The 22,098-nt window shown below is 42.0% G+C and overlaps 1 protein-coding gene across 10 annotated transcripts in view; it reads right to left on the reverse strand.

Moving 5' to 3' along the window:
* Window positions 1-21,788, reverse strand: part of LARP1 (La ribonucleoprotein 1, translational regulator) — an 84,005-nt gene extending 62,217 nt beyond the window's left edge. For 4 of the 10 annotated variants that reach the window (XM_087955109.1, XM_026685754.2, XM_087955108.1 and 1 more), the window contains exon 1: window positions 20,603-21,788. In XM_087955109.1, the coding sequence (XP_087811235.1) occupies window positions 20,603-21,092 (490 nt within the window). In that variant the 5' untranslated portion in view covers window positions 21,093-21,788. Of the gene's footprint in view, window positions 1-19,138; window positions 19,593-19,618; window positions 19,665-20,602 lie in introns of those variants that run through there. The other 6 variants (XM_087955113.1, XM_026685758.2, XM_087955111.1 and 3 more) reach the window with 4 other exon arrangements.
* Window positions 21,789-22,098: the final 310 nt, after the last annotated feature.

The following is a 22,098-nucleotide window of genomic DNA, read 5'->3' on the forward strand; positions in this document are numbered from 1 at the left end:
CCTAAAGGCCCAGATTGATAAGTGTAGGGGCCTTCAACAGCTTCCCTGCACAGGCGGACACAGGCCTGGGTGCTCGCTGAGATAATTGGGCTGTGAGGGTTAAGCCAACAATTTAAAACATAAGAAATAGCCTCGAATGAAACCAAACCAAGACGAGGGTATAATAGTTCCCAGAATATTGAAGGGAACCTGCTGCTCCGAGCAGAACTACCTCACACAGCTCGAGAATGAATAACTGGCGCGCAGCCACGAGGTTTTGACAGCACAAAATGGCCTCCGGCCGTTAAACTTTTGGCGCGCTCAAGCGGCAACTTCCCGCCTTGTAAGTGAATAGCCGCCGGTGGCTCTTTCTATTAAGCTAAGCGGCGGGAAAAGGTGGAATTTATCAAGAGTTTGAATTCTCCACTTCAAATGGCGTTCGGAGAGGGGGAAGAGCGATACCACTCAGTTTGGAGCGAAAAGTCACGTCGCTGATTGATTAAAAAGCAACGCTGCGACAATCGTTCGAAATGGCAGGGGTAGAATATAGGCTGTGAGGAGGGGGTGCGAGCAGCGCCAAAAAAAACCTCCTGCCGCTTTGGGGCGCAAATTGGCGCTTCCCTAAGACGGACCTGTCTGGCTGCGATCTCTACAATGCGAGCCAATTTGAGAAATCGGAATGGAATAGGAGGCTAAAGAAAAGCGGATTAACTGTCAAACCTGCTGCAACAAAAGAATTTTTCCTGTTTCGGCCAAGGAAGAATCACAAACACTGCCTATCTCTCACGAGGCTGAGCAAAAACTGAGGAACGCTGGGGAGGAGTCCCATGGAGGAGGAGGAGGAGCGTTCCACAAATTAAGCCCAGCCTACACATGCAGAGACTGAAGCACCTCCCACTACTGGATGCTCTGAACAGCTCATGGGAGAACTGGGCATGCGCAGGAGGCGGGACTAAAGAGATGATTGGCTCGGTCTTCAAGCAAGGAAGCAGAGCCAATAACCACGCATTGGATTCTCCAACCAGCACAATGGAGAATAAGCTACTTATCCCACATTGTAATAAAGCTACAATTAAGCTGTCCATATGAATATAGCCACAAAAATCCTTCAGCTGACAAGTTTAAGCAGCAGCCCAAAAATAGAGAATTTTAAATTTTAAATAAGCCATAGATACAGAACACTACAGAAAACTTTAATAAAATTGGTGATTTAATAAAGTATGTGGATTACATTATTGGAAGTCCACTTCCTTCTATCCAGGACATGGCATAAAAATAATGCTTGACGAGGATACATAGTATTGTCAGGATCCTCTCTCTCACCGGTTTTCTTTGTTACCTCCTGGTAGAAGGCTTCGTGGTATCTGAAGCAAAAAAATTCAGTAATAGCTTTGTACCATATAGTGTCAACCTTGTTAACTCTCAAGACTCTTTTTCTGCTATGTATACAGTATAGATTGTGATTAATGTGTGTGTGTGTGTGTGTGTATAATGTGTGCTAGTGTAAAAAAAAAAGTGACAATAAAGGTTATCTTCTTTCTTTTTTGGTCTCGGTCAATGGTTCTGAATAATAACCAAAAATAAAAAATAGTTAAAGGAGTATAACACACAACCTGGGATCTCAAAACTATTCATAATCACTATCTTATATTTGGCACTGTTTAGCTTAAACAATACATATATATTCAGTAATTTTTTTCTGAAAAAATGGATTTCAAAATCTGTTTTCACTGCAACAATCTCAGAGAGCACCAAATTATCTTGCCTTAATATCAATTAATAATTGCTTGAATTACAATATTGCTTGCGCATTGTCCAAAAAGCCATGTTCCAGAATAGATATGTTAAGTCTATAAGAATATTGTTATAGACTAAGAGGCCTATCCTTCTGGTTTAATTTATGCTGAGACATACATTATTTATCAGTTACATACTACAAATGTACTAAAAATAAAAAGGGATAGCTAAAGTAATGCAACTTTTAGAATTTGTTTAAAGAGAACTCATTTTTTCACTGTCTAAAATCAGTAAGGCACTCCATAACATTCATCTTACCTGCTTTAATAGCACTGATTTTTAAAGATACACATTAATTTAACTTAAACATACCGCAAAGGACCATCATTACTTACACCTGGATTTTTATCATGTAACAGAAAACTCATATTTTAATCCCCCCAATTTAATTTTTATTCTATGTAACTCAGTGGGCACTTGAAGAAAGCAGTTTCAGGTTTTTCATCAAATTCAAAATGCATAATCAACTACGGTTAATGCATTGTATTTCACATTCTATATCCAATATTTACTAGGAATGTTTAAAGACAGCAGTATAACAAGAAAGTCTGTTAACATTGCTAAAACCATATGGAATTATATTGTCATTGCTTTTGTCAGGCGCAACAGATCAGGGATCTGGATTATTCAAATGACCCTTCCAGTTTACTTGTAAACAATAATCTAAACACTAGGTAGATAAGAGTCAAAGGAATTTAAGAGGGCTGAAATTAGATTTCTTGTGGGTGCAAAGGGACTTCAAACTGATTATGCTCTTCACCCTCCCTCAGGCTCAGCCTGGTCATCTTCTACATCTTTTTAACAATAGTAACAGAATCTCTTCAAGAGAATATTTTATTTGCATTTATAAGCAGCCCAAGTTGTCTGTCAAGGTCCTTTTGTACAAAGTACTAGACCAAATGTTCTTATACACTGCATTTTCTAAACTTTTATATAGCAGAATATATTTAAATATTTTTAAACAATGCATATTGGTAATCTCCTTTACATTTATCAGCAAAATCAGGTGTTTGGCAGAAAATTTATGCCTGAACACAGAGAACCTGTTCAGCTAGGTTTTTTTTCCACCCCAGTGATCCATTGTAGATTACTGGATTTTACTGTCAGTTGGAACAGAAAACTAGTATCTTGCTACTAGCTTTCTGTTCCAACTGACAGTAAAATCCACTAATCTACAATGGATCACTGGGATGGGGAAAAAAATCAGAAATATGAAAGCATTTGGGTGCATGTATGATCAATATAATGTATCCACCCCACAGTTGAAGAAAAAGTTTAAAAGCATTACTGGACTGTTGAATTTGACTGACAGAATCAGTTCTTATCGTTTACTATAGTCAAAAAAGGAAACTTAATTTAATACTGTTCATGGTAAAATTAAAGGGGAGTGAAACTTTATTTCCTTAATCCCTAATATTTATTATACTTCCACTGTTATTGCATTTTTTTTTCAAATTGTAATTTGTAGCTTAAAAACTGTTTCTATTATTCTGTTGCTTGCAGCAAGTTATCTGTGGAAAAAACCAACTGACCAACATATATAGTGATGCATCAAAATAATATAGTGGCTAATTACACATTTTAGAATATTATTCTTCAACAATTATGCTAAGCAATAAATGTTGAATAAGCTGCAGTTGGCTGAATTCCTAACTTGTGATTTCGTAAGTTATACTTTATTGACCACTGACTACTTTCACATATCTAAGACAAAATGAAATAAGCCATATCATGGCTTGGCAAAAGGTATAAACTATGTCTTTCTATATTAAAATATACCTCTTGTTTTTTGGTTTAAATAATTGTGATTCTAGCTATATATTTTATTTCAATTAAGCTAAAGCTACATATACATACACTTTTCCTTCTCCAGAGACTTGTACATTATTGGAGCTAAAAAGTTGTCTGTTCATACTATGCAAAATCAAAAAGCAATGTTCATTTCTCTCTCTCAAGTATAATATACAGATACTGTACTAGAATTACAGAAAGAACTCTTCAGAACTTAAGGATAATTATTTTATAGTGTTTGTCCAGAATTAAATAGTACTTAGAATTTAAAATATTGCTTCATTTTATGTTTGAATTGCTAAATGCAGATCTGCACCCAAGGGATTATTTTTAACTCTGACTCTTAATAGTAGCAGCCAGTATGACCTACACTGACTTCTTATTAGAATAAACTTGCCACTGCAGCCATCCTATTTAGCCTATTATCTTACTTTGAAGTAAAAGCTTTGACATAACTGGCAAAGCAATGTAAACTGGATTATTTCAAGACCACTCTAGTGTGCAGTTACAAACAGTTTGTGTTTTGACCTATTTTCTTTCTCTCCTTGAGAACTTGGAAATCAAATATTCATATTTTTAACCAGGATAGTATAGTTATTTTAATTTTCACACCATCTGAGATGCAGAATTAAAAGAACACATTTGTAACTTATTACATTTGCAATACCAAAGGTAAAAGGAGATACAAATATCAATCCTATATCATACAGTCTCTCAGTTCATGCCTAGCAACTCCAATTTCTTCCCAGAACATTTTTGCAGTTCCAAAATAGAAATTAAAATACTCTAACTAGAAGTCTTGGAAAATGCTACAGAAATAAACAAGTCCAAGTCTAGAATCCAGTGATATTAAGCTAAAGTTAATAAGATATTTCCATTTCATAAATATAGCCTGAACAGCTTTTTTCTTTTTCAAAAAATTAGGACACACCTTCACAAAACAACCGCTGCAAGCATAAGATTATAAAATTAGTTTCCCAAGTATCAACAACTGCAATATTCTATGTGAGATAGCACTTTCTCTTAGATCTATCATAACTAATGGATAAATAGAAAAGCAAACAGAGGGAGGGACAATCTTTGAAATTTACTTACAAATGTAAGTAAAACCTTTTGGAGGAATATATTTATAGCTACCGCAGTCCTCTCCTTACAAACATTCATTTAGTGACCAAAGTTAACACAGCATTGAAAAAAGTGACTTATGACCAGTTCGTACATTTACAACCATTGTAGCATCCCCATGGTCACTTGATCAAAATTCAGGCACTTGGCACTAATATGTATTTATGATGCTTTCACTGTCACAGGGTCATGTGATCACTATTAGCAATCTTCCCAGCCAGCTTCTGACAAGCCAAGTCAATGGGGGAGCCAGATTAATTTAGCAACCACATGATTCACTTAACAATTGCAGTAATTCGCTTAACAACTCTGGCAAAATAAGGTCATTTAATACATATCATTCTATATCACAGAATTTGATATAGAAGGGGCGTGTGACTTACCTGATATATTCCTTCTCTGTGTGCTGAGAGAGAATCCAAGAATGGGTTAACTCTGCTCTTCTGCTCGTAAGATTAAGTCAATCAATCTTTTGGTCACGCCTCCTTTGCCTGCCCATGCCTAGTTTTGATGAAGGCATAGTGATTGACTTAACATATTTCCAGTGCTGATTCTGGCCACTCCTGGACCAGACGGTTGCCAGGGTGGGGTTGGATTCTATCTCAGCACACCGAGAAGGAGTGTAACAGGTAAGACCAACACCCCTTCTCCAGTGTGCTGAATAGAGAATCCAAAGAATGGGACATACCAAAACCGGCTGTCCTAAGGGTGGGTAGCAGTCTGGTCCCAAGTCCCCAAGTCTATTTGCACCTTCTGAAGCACCCGCCTGGTGAAGGCCGCTTCAGCTGAAGCGAAGGCCTCCAGTTTGTAGTGTTTTATGAACGGGGATGAAGACGACCATGTTGCTGCACAACAGATGTCCTCGATAGAGGCCTGTGCCGTCCATGTAGCTATCGTGGCTGTGCTTTTGGTAGAATGGGCTGTCACTTGCTTGGGCAATGCAAGAGCTTGATGCTCGTAAACCTTGGCGATGCATGCCTGTATTCACCAGCCTCTGATTGATGGTATAACCTTATTACCCAGCGTAGAGGACTGGAAAGATACAAAAAGGGATTGGCCTTTTAAGAGAGGCTATCCTCTTGATGTAGGTGCAGAGGGCACTCCTAATATCCAAGGTGTGCCATTTCTTCTCCAGAGCGTGGGTTGGGCTCAGGCAGAAGTCTGGCAAGATTATTTCCTGTGCCCTGTGGAACGAGGAATTCACCTTGGAGAGGAAGGAGGGAACCACCTTGTTTGGATGGAATATGGAAAGCTCCTCTCTTATGGAGAGGGCCGCCAGTTCAGATATTCATGACCGAAGTGATGGCCACAAGGAAGGCCACCTTGAAAGTGAGGAAGCACAGGCTGCCTGATAATAACGGCTCAAATGGCGCTGAAATGAGGAAGAAGGCGGAGCCTCCTTGCTGACAGACCGTAGATCGCATCTCTCTGCGGCTATGGTCTGTGCTCTTTCGTTGGAGAGCCCCGATCATTACAATTAGGGGCTGAAGCTGCCTTGGAGGAACGGTGGAGTAAGGGGAAGCCGCAAGCCAGGTTGAGGGGAGCCGCATCTCCCCTCCAGGGCTTGGTCTTTTTCCACCCGAAGACGACTGCAGCAGTGGTTTAAAATGGCCACCCCAAAGAGGAGGACTCAGCTGGATTAAGATTTGTGCAGCAGGGAAGAAAGAGGTGGATAACATCTGAACCGGGACAATTGGGCGATGCAACTAAACAAAAGTACCCCGGGATTAAGGTAACATGGAATTTTTAAGAAAAGAACAGTGAGCAGCGAAATTACAAAGGGACAGGAAAAAAATAAGAAAATATTTCTGACAGCTAAGCGGGGCTTTGAACCTGGAAAGGAAGAAGCCAGAACGAAAGATTTAACTAAATTGGACTAAAATATTTTGGCAATAAACAGGCATAAAATAAAGCTGGACTTAAGATTGTCAAAAAATGATAATAATAAAGTTTGATAATAATAAATGATAATAATAAAGATAATAATTGGAGAGTGGACTGTGTTGGAATATTGAGGTTCAAAAAACCCTAAATAAAAAAATAGGGGAAAAAGGTGAAGACTTTGTATAATGGAGAGTGCCATCTTTTGACAAAAACTTGAGCTCAAACAAGAGAAAGCATCCTGTTTCTGAATGAACTTGTGTGGATATAATATTAAAGAAATATTGAAACAAAGTAAGAATCTTAGAAAGTGAAAGCAGAACTAGAATAAAGAAAAAAGCAAGGAAAGACTGACTGTGGGATTGATTGATGTTTTTGGTATAGACCCTGGACTGGAACAATTAAGAACTTTAGAAAATTGAAAGAAGAAAGAAGGAAAGTAAAAGTGTTTTTTTTTTTTTTTTTTTTGTGGACTTTAACGATCATAAAATACAAGAGTGTGCAATGATGATATCTCTTCGGGAATTAAAAATGGAACTTAAAAATATGAGAGAATTACTACAGGAAAGAGGCGAATCACTTTGACCCCTTCGGGGTCTTTTTGTGTGGGTCAGAGGGGGCAGAAATTCCGACTTGGGGTCTGCTTCAGCTTCCTGGGGCGGGTCTTTGGGCAAAGGCTGAAGGGAAGTGCCACTGATGGCGAAGAGCCAAAGGGCCTTGTTCCAGTAGGACTGCTTCATGGCCTGGAACTAGTGAACCATCTCAGCCTTCTGAGCATCCAGGCACCGGTACCTGGCCTTGCACTCCCACAGGTCTTTTCTCTGCTTGGAAAGCCTATGCTAGTAGTCCTCATTGAGGTGCTTCTGCTGAGCCTCCTTCAGCCAGATCTAATTTGAATTAACCCAGCTGTTTTGCCAACTTTCTTGTGGTGGCTGCTTAGCTCCAACAACTGCTTCCTGTTGGGACCCTAAGGAGCCCAGGCAGTGAGGGGAGGAGTGGTGGGAGGAGAGGGGCGAAGCCAGCGAGGCACCCATCGACATGAGTAACATTGAGTTGGCTATACCCACCCAGTCACATGACCACCTGCATCATGGCCTGCTCACCCAGCTGGTAATTAAGCAGATCATATTATTGGTCCACGGGATTTAAAATTATGAATTTAGTGGTCCCTGAGGTCCGAAAGGTTGGGGACCCCTGATCTGGAGCACATATGATCTCCCATCCTTTTCCTTGTCCTGGGAGGTTTCAAAGATGTGGTCTATTCAAGTTCTTTGCTTTTTGCTGTTATCTTCATTCTCCATGGATACATGTTTGGTTTCCCATGCCTGTATCAGAAGTCCTGACTTTGAGTTAATGTCATGTATGAATGCAACATATGGTTAGTAAACTATGGCTTATATTTAGAGTGGATTTCATGGTCATAGCCTCCACGTGGCCCATTTTTGATGGAATTAAGTACAGGGTGCACGCAGAGGCTCTGGGAGGGGGGAAACTGGGCCTTCTGGAAGTCCAGAAATGGGCCTGTTTCCGCTTTCGGTGGGCCTCCAGAGACCGGGGAAGGCTGTTTTTGCCCTCCCAGAGGCCCGGGGGAGGACTCTGGACCCTTGGAAGGGCACAAATGGCCTCCCCCGGGTTTCCACTGGAAGCCAGAAACAAGAAGCTCTGGTAGGCCACTCCCATCCAGCAACTGGGCAGCAAACCGGTTGCTGAGATTTTTGAACCCCACCCTGGTATAGGCACACAAAAAGGTAATTTATCTACTGTGTTTCTCAGAAAATAAGTCCAGGCCTTTTTTCTTTTGACCCCCCCCCCCCCAAAAAAAACAGCTAGGCCATCTTTTCGGGGGTGACTTAATTTCTCCTCCCCCCCGCACACCCTCACCTAATGCGCCCCGCGGGCAGCCACACCTCACCACCAGCCGCTCCTAACGGCAATTATGGCAGAGCACGGAGGACTCCCTACCCCAGCCAAGTGCCTTTGCTGCAGAACCGGGTATGGTGCTGGCTGCAGGCCGGGTAGCAGCAGCATGGAAATTGGCCTCGGTGGCAGCGGGGCACTTTACACCGCTGCTTTCTCCAGTGCCGCTGCTTTCCCTTCTGCCCTCACCGCGGCTTATGCCACGTTCGGACTGCTGCCATTAGCCAAGACGCAGAGGCCAGAGCCTGTGCTGGACATTGCAGTGCAGTGGTAGCAGAGAAGTGGCCCTTCCAGTGGGTGGAGGAACAGTTCGAGCCCATTCCTCCACTGGCAGCGTTTCAGCCGCTTCTCAGACAGGGGAGCCACTTCCATAGCTTCCACGGTTCCCGCCGGCGGTGGCGCCTCTCACCAGCATCATCTCCAACAACAGCGGCAGCAGCAGCATGACAGACCCACTGCCAATGAGAACCACTGCCCTCCCACAGGGGCATCGCTTTGCTTGTCTGCATCGACACTGTCCTGCAAGTCGGTGAGTCATTCAGGCTTCAGTGGGTGGAAGTGACGGCGGGAGATGATGCCATTGTTTCTCCCCCCCCCCCACGCCTCGCTTTACTTCCTGCCCCAGAGCTTCGGGTCAGGGTCTCATTCCCTGTATGGTTGGGCACTCTCCTCTTGCTCCAGCCACCTTTATTCTCATTCCCTCCATCAGTTCCCTAAGAATACAGACTGGCTGGGCAACTTCTTCCCCTCCCTCCCGGTAGTTTTAAAAAGGGAACCATCTATCCATTTTGGTCTTCGAGCAGAGACAAACCTTCCAATACAAACAATAAGAGAAAGGGAATCATCCTACAGACCTTTAACATTCCCTTAGAAGTATGAATGAATGAATCAGCAGGAGAATCCTCTGGGAAGCTTGGCAGGGAAAGGAGGAGGGAGAGAGGGAAGAGTGTCTTTGGGATTTGCCAGGAGAAATCCAGGAGGTGGATTTCCATCCTATTGCTGTCCTTCAAGGAGATGAAGGTGGGGAGCGCATTTAAGGGGTGCTACCCTCCCTCCCTCCTTCTTTCCCTGCCAAGCTTCCCAGAAGATTCTCCCAAAGAATTCACTCCAAAGGAGAAATAGGATGGAAATCCGCCTCTGCATCTTGGCCAATGGCAGCAGTCCAAATGCAGCATAAGCCACGGCGAGGGCAGAAGGGAAAGCGGCAGCGACGTAGAAAGCAGCAGTGGTGCAAAGTGCCCCGCCGCCGAGGCCGACATCCACGCCGCTGCTGCCCGCCTGCTGACCCAGCCTGCAGCCAGCACCATACCCAGGTCTGCAGCAGAGGCACTTGGCTGGGGTAGGGAGCCCTCCACGCTCCGCCATGTTTGCCATGAGGAGTGGCTAGTGGTGAGGCATGGCTGCCCGTGGGCCGCTCCTCACGGCAAATTCCCCCTGCCCTTCCCCCCTCATTTCGCATGTTTTAAATAGGCCTAAATTTTGTTGGAGGGGCTTAATTTCACCTCATGCCTAGAAAACATGCTGGGCCTTCCTATGGGGGGGGGGCGTATTGTTGGAGAAACATGGTATATATAATTTACTGTATATATATTGTACACACACACAAAGCTGTTCTAAAACTATACACATTCAACCTCACTTACTGTGTTCGGAAAAACACACCGAGTCCACTTTCTGTCACACATTTAATTATAACTTCTGTATATTAGAACATTACACACACCTTCAGATGTTCTTCCCTAGCCTGCATATGACTGTTAAGAGCCAGATATCATGGATTGAGTAAAATGTGGTGAAACTCACTTAACGCTCTTGCTTAACAACCAAAATTTTGGGCTCAATTATGGTCATAAGTCAAGGACTATCTCTTCCTTCCTCTGCATGGCAGCCTTGTCCTAGTAAATGTCTCTTTTGTGGCAATTTTCCTCTCAGAGGCACCAAAATAATCCAGAGGATATAAGGTTTCCTGCTGGAGCAGGGGGTTAGACTAGATGGCCTCCAAGGTCCCTTCCAGCCCTAGATTGCTGTGATGTTTCAAAGCGTCTTCTGAAGCCATGTCTAGTGCCATGGTTTGTGATCCTTTCTTCCTCTTTTTTTCTCTCTCTCCCTTCCTTCCTCCCTCCCTCCCTTCATGTATCCATCCATCCCATCCATGCAGCTATGTCATTCACTTCCCCTCCCTCCCTCCCTCCCTCTTTCTGTCTTTTTTTCTTTTAGTTACAACATCCCACAGTCATGTGACTGAGGCTTTCTATGTTTTTTGCCAGTTTCCAACAATTCCTTCTGGTTTCTGGTTAAAAATGCCCATTGAGGAAAATGGACTTGTTTAACAACCAGTGTTTGCTTAATGACCACATCACTTAACCACCATGGTGTTTGCCTAACCCAGGAGTCTGGGTCTGTAACCTTAAACACTCAAAGAGCCATTTTTCTATTTTCTTTTAAACAGGTATTGTGTCTCTTTTTCCTTCTCATCTCTTTTTCTCTCTCATCTCTCCATTTCTTTCACTCTCTCTCACACACACACCTTTCTTTCTCCATTTCTTATCTCTCTCATCTCTCTCCCTTCTCCCTCCTCTCCCCCCTCTCGTTTCTTTCGTCTCTCATTCTCTCCCTCCATCATTTTCTCATTTCTTTCTCTCCCCTTTCTTCTCTCATCTTTCACGTGTGCACACACACACAAGCAGATACCCTCCTGGGCTGGGATTAGGGAGGCGGTGGGGACTCTGACTCCTCCTCCTCTCACTGCCACCACTGCATGCTCAGGTGAATAGTCACTTGCTGCACAAGAGAGCCGGAGTTCTTCCCTCCCTGCATTCGGCGGTAGCAGTTGCTCCTCCGCGTTCCCCTCCTTCCTGAGCTGACATGAAGGGGCATCGCAAAAAGAATAACAAAAACGGAATTATAAAAAGCAGCCAGTGCAGAGAAAAATGTTAGGGGCGCTTCAGCCGCTTCTCCCTCTCCCTCTTGGCTGCTGGGTAAAGCCATGTGAAGAAGGGAACGGCAGCTTTAGCAAAGAAATAAAAACTGATTTTACTGCTTCCCTTGGCTAACGCTCAGCAAGGAAGAAGTTGTTATTCCCTCCCGGGCCCCCAATGCCAACTGGCAGAGCCCAATCTTTCCAAAGGGGAAGGGAAGATTTTATCAGCACAGTAGCGTCACTCAGGCAAGCTCCTCACCACCCGTCTCTGCCCATTCGTGGCAGAGCAACATGGAAGCAGTAAAATCAGTTTTTATTCCTTTGCTAAAGTTGCCGTTCCCTTCTTCCCATGGCTTCGCCCAGCAGCCGAAAGCGAGAGGGAGAAGGCAGCGCCAGATCTGTGTGCTCCTGCTAGCAGGGCTGTGGAAACTGGAAGGGAGCATGTTGCTTCTATAATACTATAGTATAGCTTTCTCTTTCTCCCTCTCTGTCTCTCCTCCATGGCATCAGTCAGTCTGGGGGGAGTCGCTCGTCTATCTCTCCCCCCCCCACTCCTCTTGATGGGAGCAGCCTGCCTTGCGCTGCCAGCACTTTTAAACTTAGCACGCTTCACAAATGGGGTGAGGACACCGGTGCTGCTTCATTTGTGAAGCGCGCTAAGTTTAAAGGTGCTGCGCTAAGGGCAGGCTGCAGGGTGAGGCCATGGCCAATCACCCTTCCCAGGCCCGCTTCTCCGAAGGGGTACCTGACTGTGCTTACCTGGCTGTTCTGCTGCTGAAGTGGTCGGCAGCAGGCCAAGTCAGACAAGTGAGAGGCTGCTGCGTCATAGTCCCTGGCAAAGGCAGGCAAGTAGGCTGGGCCACGTGGTCGAAGCAAGGAAGCCGAAGAGCAGCTACAGCTATGCCACAGTATAACTCTAAGGCACCAGCCACGGTGTGCAAGGCCAATAAGTAGTGGTGGGACAGGGTGGGGTGGGGGGTAGTCGGGGCAAGCCAGATTTTTTATTACCGGTTCGCCCGAACCAGGCAATCTTGGCTGAATCCCACCACTGGTTCTGTCCCTTCTTCTGATCCCTAGTCCAGCCCAATAAAATATCCAAGTATAAACTTTCCAGGAATTTGAAAACCCACAGGAGGAATGTTTAAGATGTTTTTAGAAAAAAAAATGAAAACTGAAATACATGCTAAAAATTGATTTCCGCAAAACCCTTTAGTGGTCTAAACTAATTTTCTACCTCAAGAAAATGCATTATGTATGCCTGGCTTTATTTATTAACATTATAATGTTAGGCATTACTAAATAAAAAATGTCTTCTGATTGAAAGTACCTTTAAGCGTGTTCATTACAAATCAGGCAATAAACTGCCAGAGAATAAGAAAGCTTTCAATAAATCTTGAAAGCAGTTGCAGTTTAATTCTTTCTTCCTTGATAAAAACTGTCATCCTATACCCTTCTACATGGATATTATTTCCAGCAACCCATAAGGACAAGCTAACAGATTCATTCAAAACTGATTTTTTAGATCCTAGTTTTTATCCAACTATTATCTCTACATAGACAAGGAAAAATGATTTAAATACCCGGATTTTTAAGTCAGTTAATTTGCAATTGTTTCACAATTATTTCCCAAATGTCAAAATTCATACTTAAAACTTATATAGTCCAGTGTTCTGCTCCCATCATAGTGAATCATATGCCTCTAGGAAAATGACAAGGAGACTAGAAGTGGTTCTTTTTCGTTTTATTTTAAATATTGGCTTCTTTAATATGCATTAATTAATAAACAGTACTGATCATTTTAAATATAAATATTTACTATTTCTGAATTTAAATTATATTAGATATACTATACATTCCAAGTTTGCAAATTAATTTTGTTGTGCCCAAGTGTTTAAACTGAAAAATCAGAAAAGCCTGGATTCTGATCAAAGGATTAGCAAGTGTTAAAACTACTCCGCATTTTTACATCATTTTATAAAAATGACAGCTTGACAGTAAGAATGAATAAATTTATCATGTTATAGTAAACTTATTCTAATATACTAATTTCAACTTAGTATATTCTTCTTATACCCAACTGTTTATACCTGCAACTTTACCAAACATCTCTAGTTCTCTACAACTATCTATTGTTTCCTTTTAATTCATAAAATCTATCAGAACAGCTATGCAGTCTTCAAATCCTTCCTGAAAGCATGGAATGTCCATAAAGCCTTTTCTTTTATAAGAATCACAACTTTAATATACCAGCTGCAATCACATTCTTCTTTTTATATGCATATTAAACTTGGCGTACAAACGTTAAGCCAGTTTTACTACCAAAACAAGAATAAAACACAAATAGAAAGGTGTATGTAAGTTAAGAGATAAATTCTGTATAATTTGGGGGGGGGAATACAGACCCCCCCCCAAAACAATATCCTATTAAATCTTTTAATATTACTTTATTCAATTTTTTATGAACAAGCAATGCCCAAAGAAAGTATCTAAAATTAATCTTAAAAGTTAAAGGGAAAATGGAAGGGAAATATAACATTTGATTCTGAATTTGTGTCAAATATTAAGCAACTTGATTCTTTCTGTTGACAAAATAAAAAAAAATCAACTCATTTAAAACAAATTAAGCTTAAATTAGAATAGTTTTATGAGCATTTCATGAATCAATTAGGGAAGCATTTAAAATACGGGACTTATTTATTATATACTCTTTACTCATATATTCTAGAAGATTAAATATTACTCAATAATTTAAACAAATATTTTTATATTTAATAAAACAAGAATTAAGACAAATGTAAAACAGGTATTATCAGTTTGTTACATACCTCAAAAGTTTTTGCAAAAACAGCAAGATATAATAAACTCTCCTATGTGAATCACTTCAAACTCTGAAGTATATCTGGCCTTAAGCCAACAACTGTTTACTTAGACAATGAATTAAAAAGATAATAATATAAAACTATTTTTTCAAAAGCATCATCCTCTTTGTACCAAAAGTAGATGAACTCTAGTTAACAAGTATGAAGCGGGGGAAATGATTAGTTCCAAACTTGGAACAAAACCCTCAATCAGTACATTCCAAAAGGGTTCTCTTCCAGCAAAACATAATTCAAAATATTTTCAGAGTTCCACCATTAAAACAATGTGAATTTGAAACAATCTCATTCCCCTACTTTCTGTTCTAAGTAGCTATAGTAGTACGTGTTAAATGATATTTATCACCTAGATTGCAGAAAAACTAGCCTAAATATGACTCCTTAAAAGGAATTAAATGTTTTAAACATCCCTACTGCACAAAAAGCTAATTCCAGCAACAACAGATACAAATAGCTCATAATCAGTAACCAAACAGTGAAAAGACTTTTCTGGCTATTACTTCTAAGCTTCTTCTTAATGCACAAGCACAACAGGTTTTTATTTTTACACATTTGGCAACTTGCCTAAAATTGCTTCAAATTGTGAAAGTAGAATTCATGCATTATAACCTATGAAAAATAGAAAATAGTTATATTTTTCCTAAATGAAATAATTTAAAAACATAAAAAATTACATACCAGGCAAGCAGCAGTATATGGTTAACTCTTTATCAATCCTATCTTTCTGGGTTTTTTTTTTTTTCTTTAAAGGACAACAGAAGAATGCTGGATCATTTAAACATCGAACAAAATGCCTCAACATTATTTTGTTCCAATCTTGGAATATTTTGCAGCCCTCTAATATAGAATTCAGCAAAGGGACTGCTGTGATATTGTTACCTTTCTTTCAAAACTGAAGTATAAGTTAGAAATTGAAGCACCTACATTTCCAATAAACAATATTTGCAGCTCAGAGTTGATTGTTTTCTTGCAGATGGCTCATTACCCAAACTAGGTACATTATCAGTGCTAGGCTAACCAAGCTCACAAAGCAACAAGGACCCCTCAACTATTCTTCAATTCTCATTTTTCTGTTGCATAATCATAGCAAACAGATTCAGGCAAATTGAAATACTATGCATATCTTCTGAAAAAGAACTTTATCCTATAAAACTACTGGGGGGGGGGGCCAGTATTCAGCACCTGGAGCTTTATAAGCATTAAAAGAAGGCCTAGTTTCTTCTGAACGATAATTGTACCATAATAATCTTCCTGAAACATAAAAAAACAATACTAGAACAATGAGATAATCTTAAAATTAATATCTAACTGATTAAGCAAGTATAACAGACACATACATCTAGTGCCACATATTATCAGATGAACTAATGGTTCCTTCAAGAACAGAATCCCAAATATTGCACAGTACACCTTTTGTAAAATTAAATTACACAAAATGTTATTTTGCAGAAACAGGAATGTTTAAGATTTAACTTGAGAAGATATAGCCTAATTTCCCCAAATATGTTGATTTATAATAATTGGGATCAGAACTTTTGTAGCCAAGCAATGCAGTCATTAAGTTACATGCAATTTCACAATCTTTTTTGCCATGGTCATTAAGCAAGTCCGGTTTCTCGTCAATTCTGCTTGTGGGAAGACCTCTAGGAAGGTCACAAATGGCAATAATAGGATCCTGGGATTCTGCAGTTATCATAAATATATGCTAGTTGCCATGCGCCCAAAAATTGATCATGTAACCACAGAGATAAGTGCAAGGACGTTCTAAGTTACTTTTTTCAGCATTATTGTAATGTCAAAGAGCCATTGAATGAACCATCATCAGTTGAGGACTATATGTAAAACAGTGCAGGACGGATATTTTAACAATAGGCATAATTATCCTGCATTGAAATGTGTATTTTTTTCATATTTATTTAATGAGGGGGGCTCTTAACTTTTCTCTTCAAGAAACATAAGGCAAAAGATATTCTAGTGTAGGCTTGTCAGAGACCTCTTTCAGTATCTGCACTATAAATTATGCACCCTAATTTTACTTATTCAGTCAATGGAATTCATTACCAAATAGCATTAGTTGCAACTGTGTTGTGTGATATTGCAAGCATATTAAGACTGAATTGGAGATTGTGCTGTGATATCAGAAAAAAAATCAATGCTTTGGAAGTAAAAAAAAAACACCAGATGTTTATTATATTTATATCCAGCCTTTTCTCAAAGCTTTTTATTGCATCATCAAGCAGTGAGTTGGTGTTATTTTACTAGGAGGTAGGCTGCGTAGTCAGTTTCTTTAATTGGCTGAATCCATACAGTATTAATAGCCCAGTCAAAGAATTACAAGGTTTAGTATATGACACGTGAACCAGGGCATAGCTTAAGAATGAAGCAACAATGTTATTGAAATTAAGCAAGGCCTTGATGAAAGACTGCTGTAATTTATGCACATTGAAAAGACTTCTGTCACATATAGTGAGAAATTAAGCTGCTTTTATACATGCTTGTACTAATGCAGTTAGGGAAGGCATTAGGAATAGATGATCAAACAAATTACAAGGTAATTTTTTCCCTTAGGTGACTTCAGTTCTTCTTAAAGACATTGAATAAACATCTACTGTATCATATTTTAATTTCTTAATTTTCAACAAAATCACACTGCCTCAGGAGGTAGAAAATTTTCTTCACTGCAGGTATTTAAACAAAGGCTTGATGGCCATCTGTCAGATGTTGCAGTAACAATCCTGAATAGACAGGGAAATGGACCTAGGAGACCTCTATTACCACTTCCAATATTTTCAGGCCAGTATTCTATTAGAACATTGTACCTCAACAATAGATATCTGATTTAGCTCTGATATCCAATTGGATGTCTCCTTTTATCAACAATCCACTTTGATAAACATTTCTCATATAAAGTACAATTTCAATATTGTATGCTTTCTCATAACATACACACACACATTTATAGTGTAAGAATAAACTCTTAAACAATAAACACCTTTGGTTTTGAGTATCTCACAAATATAAATGTTCCCATCACATTTGCCCATGTACATCTTTAGCAAATAAATAATCTAACACAGCAAGCTTTAAAAAAACAGTTCTGGTTACTGTATCAATTCAATCCACTTAAACTATGCAGGTAATCTGCAATTGCTTAATCCAATCTGGGAATGTATGAGCACACCCATGTTTCTTTTCTGTTAATGTTAAATTAGCTGTACTGGGAGTACTCTGTATGAGACAAGGAAGGAAAGGAATAAGGAAAGTGTGTTGCTGTAACTATCCATGGGTACATAAACTGGCAGTGGCAGTGATGATAGAACAGGTTTTCATTATGAATCATCATTTATGAGTTTAAAAGTTTGAAGCCTAATCAAATCTAAAAAATATATTGAAACAAAATTTCTTCAGATTTTGCTTCTAGAATCCCAAAGAACCTGGCAGAGAGAAAAAGAAAGGAAACATGTATTTCTTATTTAAGAGGAAAAGTGTTTATCAATAGTATTGCACTTTGTTTTAACTATGCACTCTCATAATCAGCAACATGTATTTTTCAACAAAAATGCCCACAAAGAACTTAAGTATTTGTTGTAGGAACAGATGCCAAGTTAAAAATCAAAATACAATGAGTTCTAGTCCTCTCTTAGGCGTGAAAGCCAACTGAAGGGCTTTGGGACCATTACTCTCTTTAGGCCAACTCATCTTACAAAGGTTGTTGTGAAGAAAACAGGCAAGAGCATTTAGGATGACTTAAGAAAAAAAAGGATAAAATTAAAACAAATTACTTTCAATTAAAACCAACATTTACATGAGTTGCTCAACATGCCAAGTTATCTCCTATCTCTGTGTTCATGTAAACAGGTTACAGAGCAGTCTACTTTATTTGCTTGATATTCTGCCTTTCCTCCAAAAGCTACAAAAACTTACTGCGGAAATCTCAATTTTATTTCCCCAAAGAGCAACCCTATGATGTAGATGTTTCTAGTTTCTATGGCTTAGGGTCTACCTGAACCTGGGCCTCTCTTGTTCTGTTGAATAGATCAGACTTGCCTCAGTACTATCATATATCTTCCAGTTTTACTGTTTCAGATGAACACTTATGCACATTGATTCCTGTAATTTTAAAGCCATTTTAACACCGTACTGTTATGTTATAAAATGTAAATGTATTTTCCCCAATTTTGGAGGGAGAAACCAGATGGTGTGCAATCTATGCATCAATCAAACTGAATAATTCATACTAGATGACATATGCATACACTCATCAATAAACAATAATCAATATTCAAAAGCTATTTAAACTACCACAAGGACTTGATATTTCCTCCAAATTATCTGTCTGCTAAATAGCCCTTTATGCTCTATTCAAAAAAAGATCAAATTTCAAATTCATAAGTACCAACCTATAGTAATATTAAATCTTTTATCTCACTTGAAACCAACCATATGTTTGCAAAGAAAATGTACCACATAGCTTTTCAGTTTTGTCCAACAAAGCAGTATTGTTTTTAATTTTGTTAATGCTATATATTTACATCACAGGAGGGAGACAAAGTTGTCATCCCCAAAATCATTAAGGAAATGAACGATTCTTTTTCAGCCTCCTCCCAGGATAAATGTTAGATAAGATTTCAGCTATGAAACCGAAGGCTTAAATGCCTACCACTACAACAGAAAATCCCATCTGCGCTCAATAAACTACAGTAGAAAGAAATAAGCACACGTGGACATTTGAAAGACCTTTGCCCCACATACTTTAGGGACCTTCTTGCACCATCAGTGAGCACCATGTTAGGCGTGAGGGGAGGAAAAGCCCTTTTCATAAATAAATGGCAATACATTACTGTAACCGTACAGGTGCAGAGAGGCCTATTTTTCTGCCTTCCGTCCTAGGTAGGCGTAGGTTGCGTTTTCCCTACAAGTCGAGACAGCTATCCGAAGGGGCTGGAAAGCAGCTTTCCCCCAAGAGCGCAAAGCTAAAAACAAACAGACAGGCTAAACGCACAGCCGGAAAGGGGGAGTCCAAAAAAAGCAAAGGCTTCGGAGCGAGTTCAGGAAAATCACATGCTCGCAAACCCAAAAACCACGTTGCCTTTACTGCAGTGGAATGCTGGGAAAGGGAGGAAACGCCGAATGGGCGACACACACACAGAGAAAGACAGAGACACACACACGCCTAGCCATTGGGCGGCGAGGCGTTTGGGCGACGAAGCGCTCAAACCGTCGCCAGAGGCACGTTTGCGCTGGGGCCTACAAACGCCGCAACAACGCCATGGAACCTTCGAAATGCAGCACTTTTCCCAGTGCCCCGCCCCGGTTGAGCCGCATGACCCACCGTCGCCTCGGCCTCGCTTAAGTCAGCACTCGGTCTGCCCTCCTCGGCTACACGCGCTTCGGATGCCCTCCTCCTCCGTTTCAAGGAGGGGGGGGGGGCTCAGCTCTCGGTAGCTGGTCGCTTCTTCTCCTCCCCACCACACACACACACCCAATTCAAGCAAATCAAAACGCCGGTTTTTGTGCTTTTTTTAAATATCGGCATGCATTTTAAAAGTCCTCGGTGCCCCGGATAAAGGAAGGCTCCGGTTACCACCCCTTATTTTTCCTCTTCTCTCCCCTCTCCCTCCACGCCAAGGACCTCGGGCACGTCTACTTTAGACGGCGTTACACATTCATCGCCAGATATTCTTAGACTTCACCCAGCACCGTGCTATTCAACTAGGCCTATTTAGGAAAAGGAAGCGGCGCGGGGATCTCAAGCTCGTTAAAACGTTTACAAATCCGATATACACATCGCAATACACGGGAGTTCGGCCGGGAACTGAAAGGAAGTGAACAGAAGCGAATCCAATGCACCCCCCTTCCCTCCCTCCCACCCCCGGCCGTAACTTTACAAGAAAAAAGCAAGCACGCGGACAGGGAGAAGGGGTTTACTGGGGGCGGGGAACAGTTCACGGGGCGCGTTTTGCAACCACCGAGGTCTACGGATATATTTCACGCTTGGTTTTGAATGCCCCGTAGCATGCTTTCACCGACCTCCATTAGTCCTCCCCCCCCCCCACCCCGAATCAGTTTTTTGCCAAGAGGCTCACCGAGGTGCCGGGTGAAGTAGCACCGGGTGGGCGTACATGGACAAAGACAGGGTGGAGTTCTATTAAGGGGGGGGGGGAGAGCATGTCACCATATTGCAGAGGGAGGACTCCCCACCTCGAATGACTGGCTCCCGCTTGCCGTATCAGAATTAAGCCCACCACCCCCATAAAACACACACACACGGCCCGCCAACCTCCGCCGCGCCAAAGGACTCATCCTACCTACCCACCTGGAGGGGACTGTCCGTTGAGAGTAACTAACGCCGCCGGGGCGTTTTTAGTCCAAGGGTTCACCTTGGGTGGAGGGGCCTCGATGAATTCCTTGCGGCCAACTCCTCCCTGTTCGCCGCCTTCCTCGCCGCCGCTACTGCTGCTGCTGGCTTCTCCGGGCAGCCGATTTGATTCTATTATGCCTCCGCTCCTTTGGTGCAGCAGGTTCTCCTTCTCCTGATGGTTGCTGTCCTCCTTCTGCTGTTTGATGCTGGGGGGCTTCAGCAGGGCCCCGTTTCGGCGCAGATGGTCACCCACGTTGCCGCCGCCGCCGCCTTCTTCCTTGCTGCAGCTGTCGGGGCCACCCCCCTTGCCCTCGTCGGCGTTGGCCTTCTCTCCTTGGTGCATGAGGTGCTCGCCCTTCTCTTGAGGCTTCTTGATAACCAGCCCGTGTTCCTCGGCAGGCAGGAGAGGGTTGGCGGGCGGTAGAGCTTCCACCTGGGTAGCCATCTGCACCCCCGGAGAGCCGCCTCGTTCGCCCGCCTCCAGGCTCTCCCGGACAACACGCGCCCGCCCCAAACTTTGCCGACTCCCCCTTTCCAGAACCGCCTCACCGAGCCCAGCCCTGTTCCCCCCCTTTTTTTTCTTCGGCTAATTCTCCGCTCAGGTAAAGTCTGCACCCAAAGCGAGGGGGGTCGAGCCGCCGGCTTCCTCCCCCACCCTGGAAACCCAACCCCGATGTCCCCCTCCCCGTCTCCTCTTGATGCCGCCGCAGCAATATGGAGAAGCAAGGAGACCACGCGACTGGCCAGCGAGAGCGCGCGCCTCTCAGCCAACTCCGCCTTTGAAAAGCCGAGAGAGCGTGCACGCTCCTCTCGGCAGCGAGCGCGCCTCGGAAAGGGAAGGGGGAAGGCCACCGGCTCGAGCACGGAGGCCGCGCGCGTGCCTGATGCAATTTAGCGAGAAGAGACGCTTCTTAAAGGGGCAGAGCTCGGGAGAGCGCCGAACTTTCACGCCGAAGGGCCTGGGTGAAGCGCGGTTTTCTCGCGGAGGTACCCCGCTTTCCAGTTTCACCGTTCGGAAGGTTGGGGCCCTGTTGTCTCCAGAAGAACTAATCTTCCTTCAGTTCTGAACTGTAATTAATGGGGGGATTCCCCCCCCCAAAAAAAACAAGATCAGGATAAATGTGCAACTGAATAAACCTGTTAACTTGAAAGTAAGTTCCACTGAATTTGTGATTGTTAAAGGTTAACGTCGCTCTTCCCGGAAGTTCTTAATGGACAGACGTTTTGTAGGGGTGAGATACCTCCATTTTTCTTCAATAATTTAATCTGTTTGAGGTCGGGTGGTTTATTTGAATGGCATCAAGTAGGTGCCGATTCTTTATCTGTAAAGTAACTTAAAGTGAGATACTGTGATTGATACAAACTCAATAACATTCACAGTTCATTGTTGGAAGATGGCTTTCCCAGCTTGTAATCCAACGTTTTAACTCCTGTGCTGTATTGCCTTTATA

The sequence above is a fragment of the Notechis scutatus genome, chromosome 2 (genome assembly GCF_049901735.1).
Source record: "Notechis scutatus isolate UNSWTSFEM ecotype Mainland chromosome 2, rNotScu1.2, whole genome shotgun sequence".
Lineage (NCBI taxonomy): Eukaryota > Metazoa > Chordata > Lepidosauria > Squamata > Elapidae > Notechis > Notechis scutatus.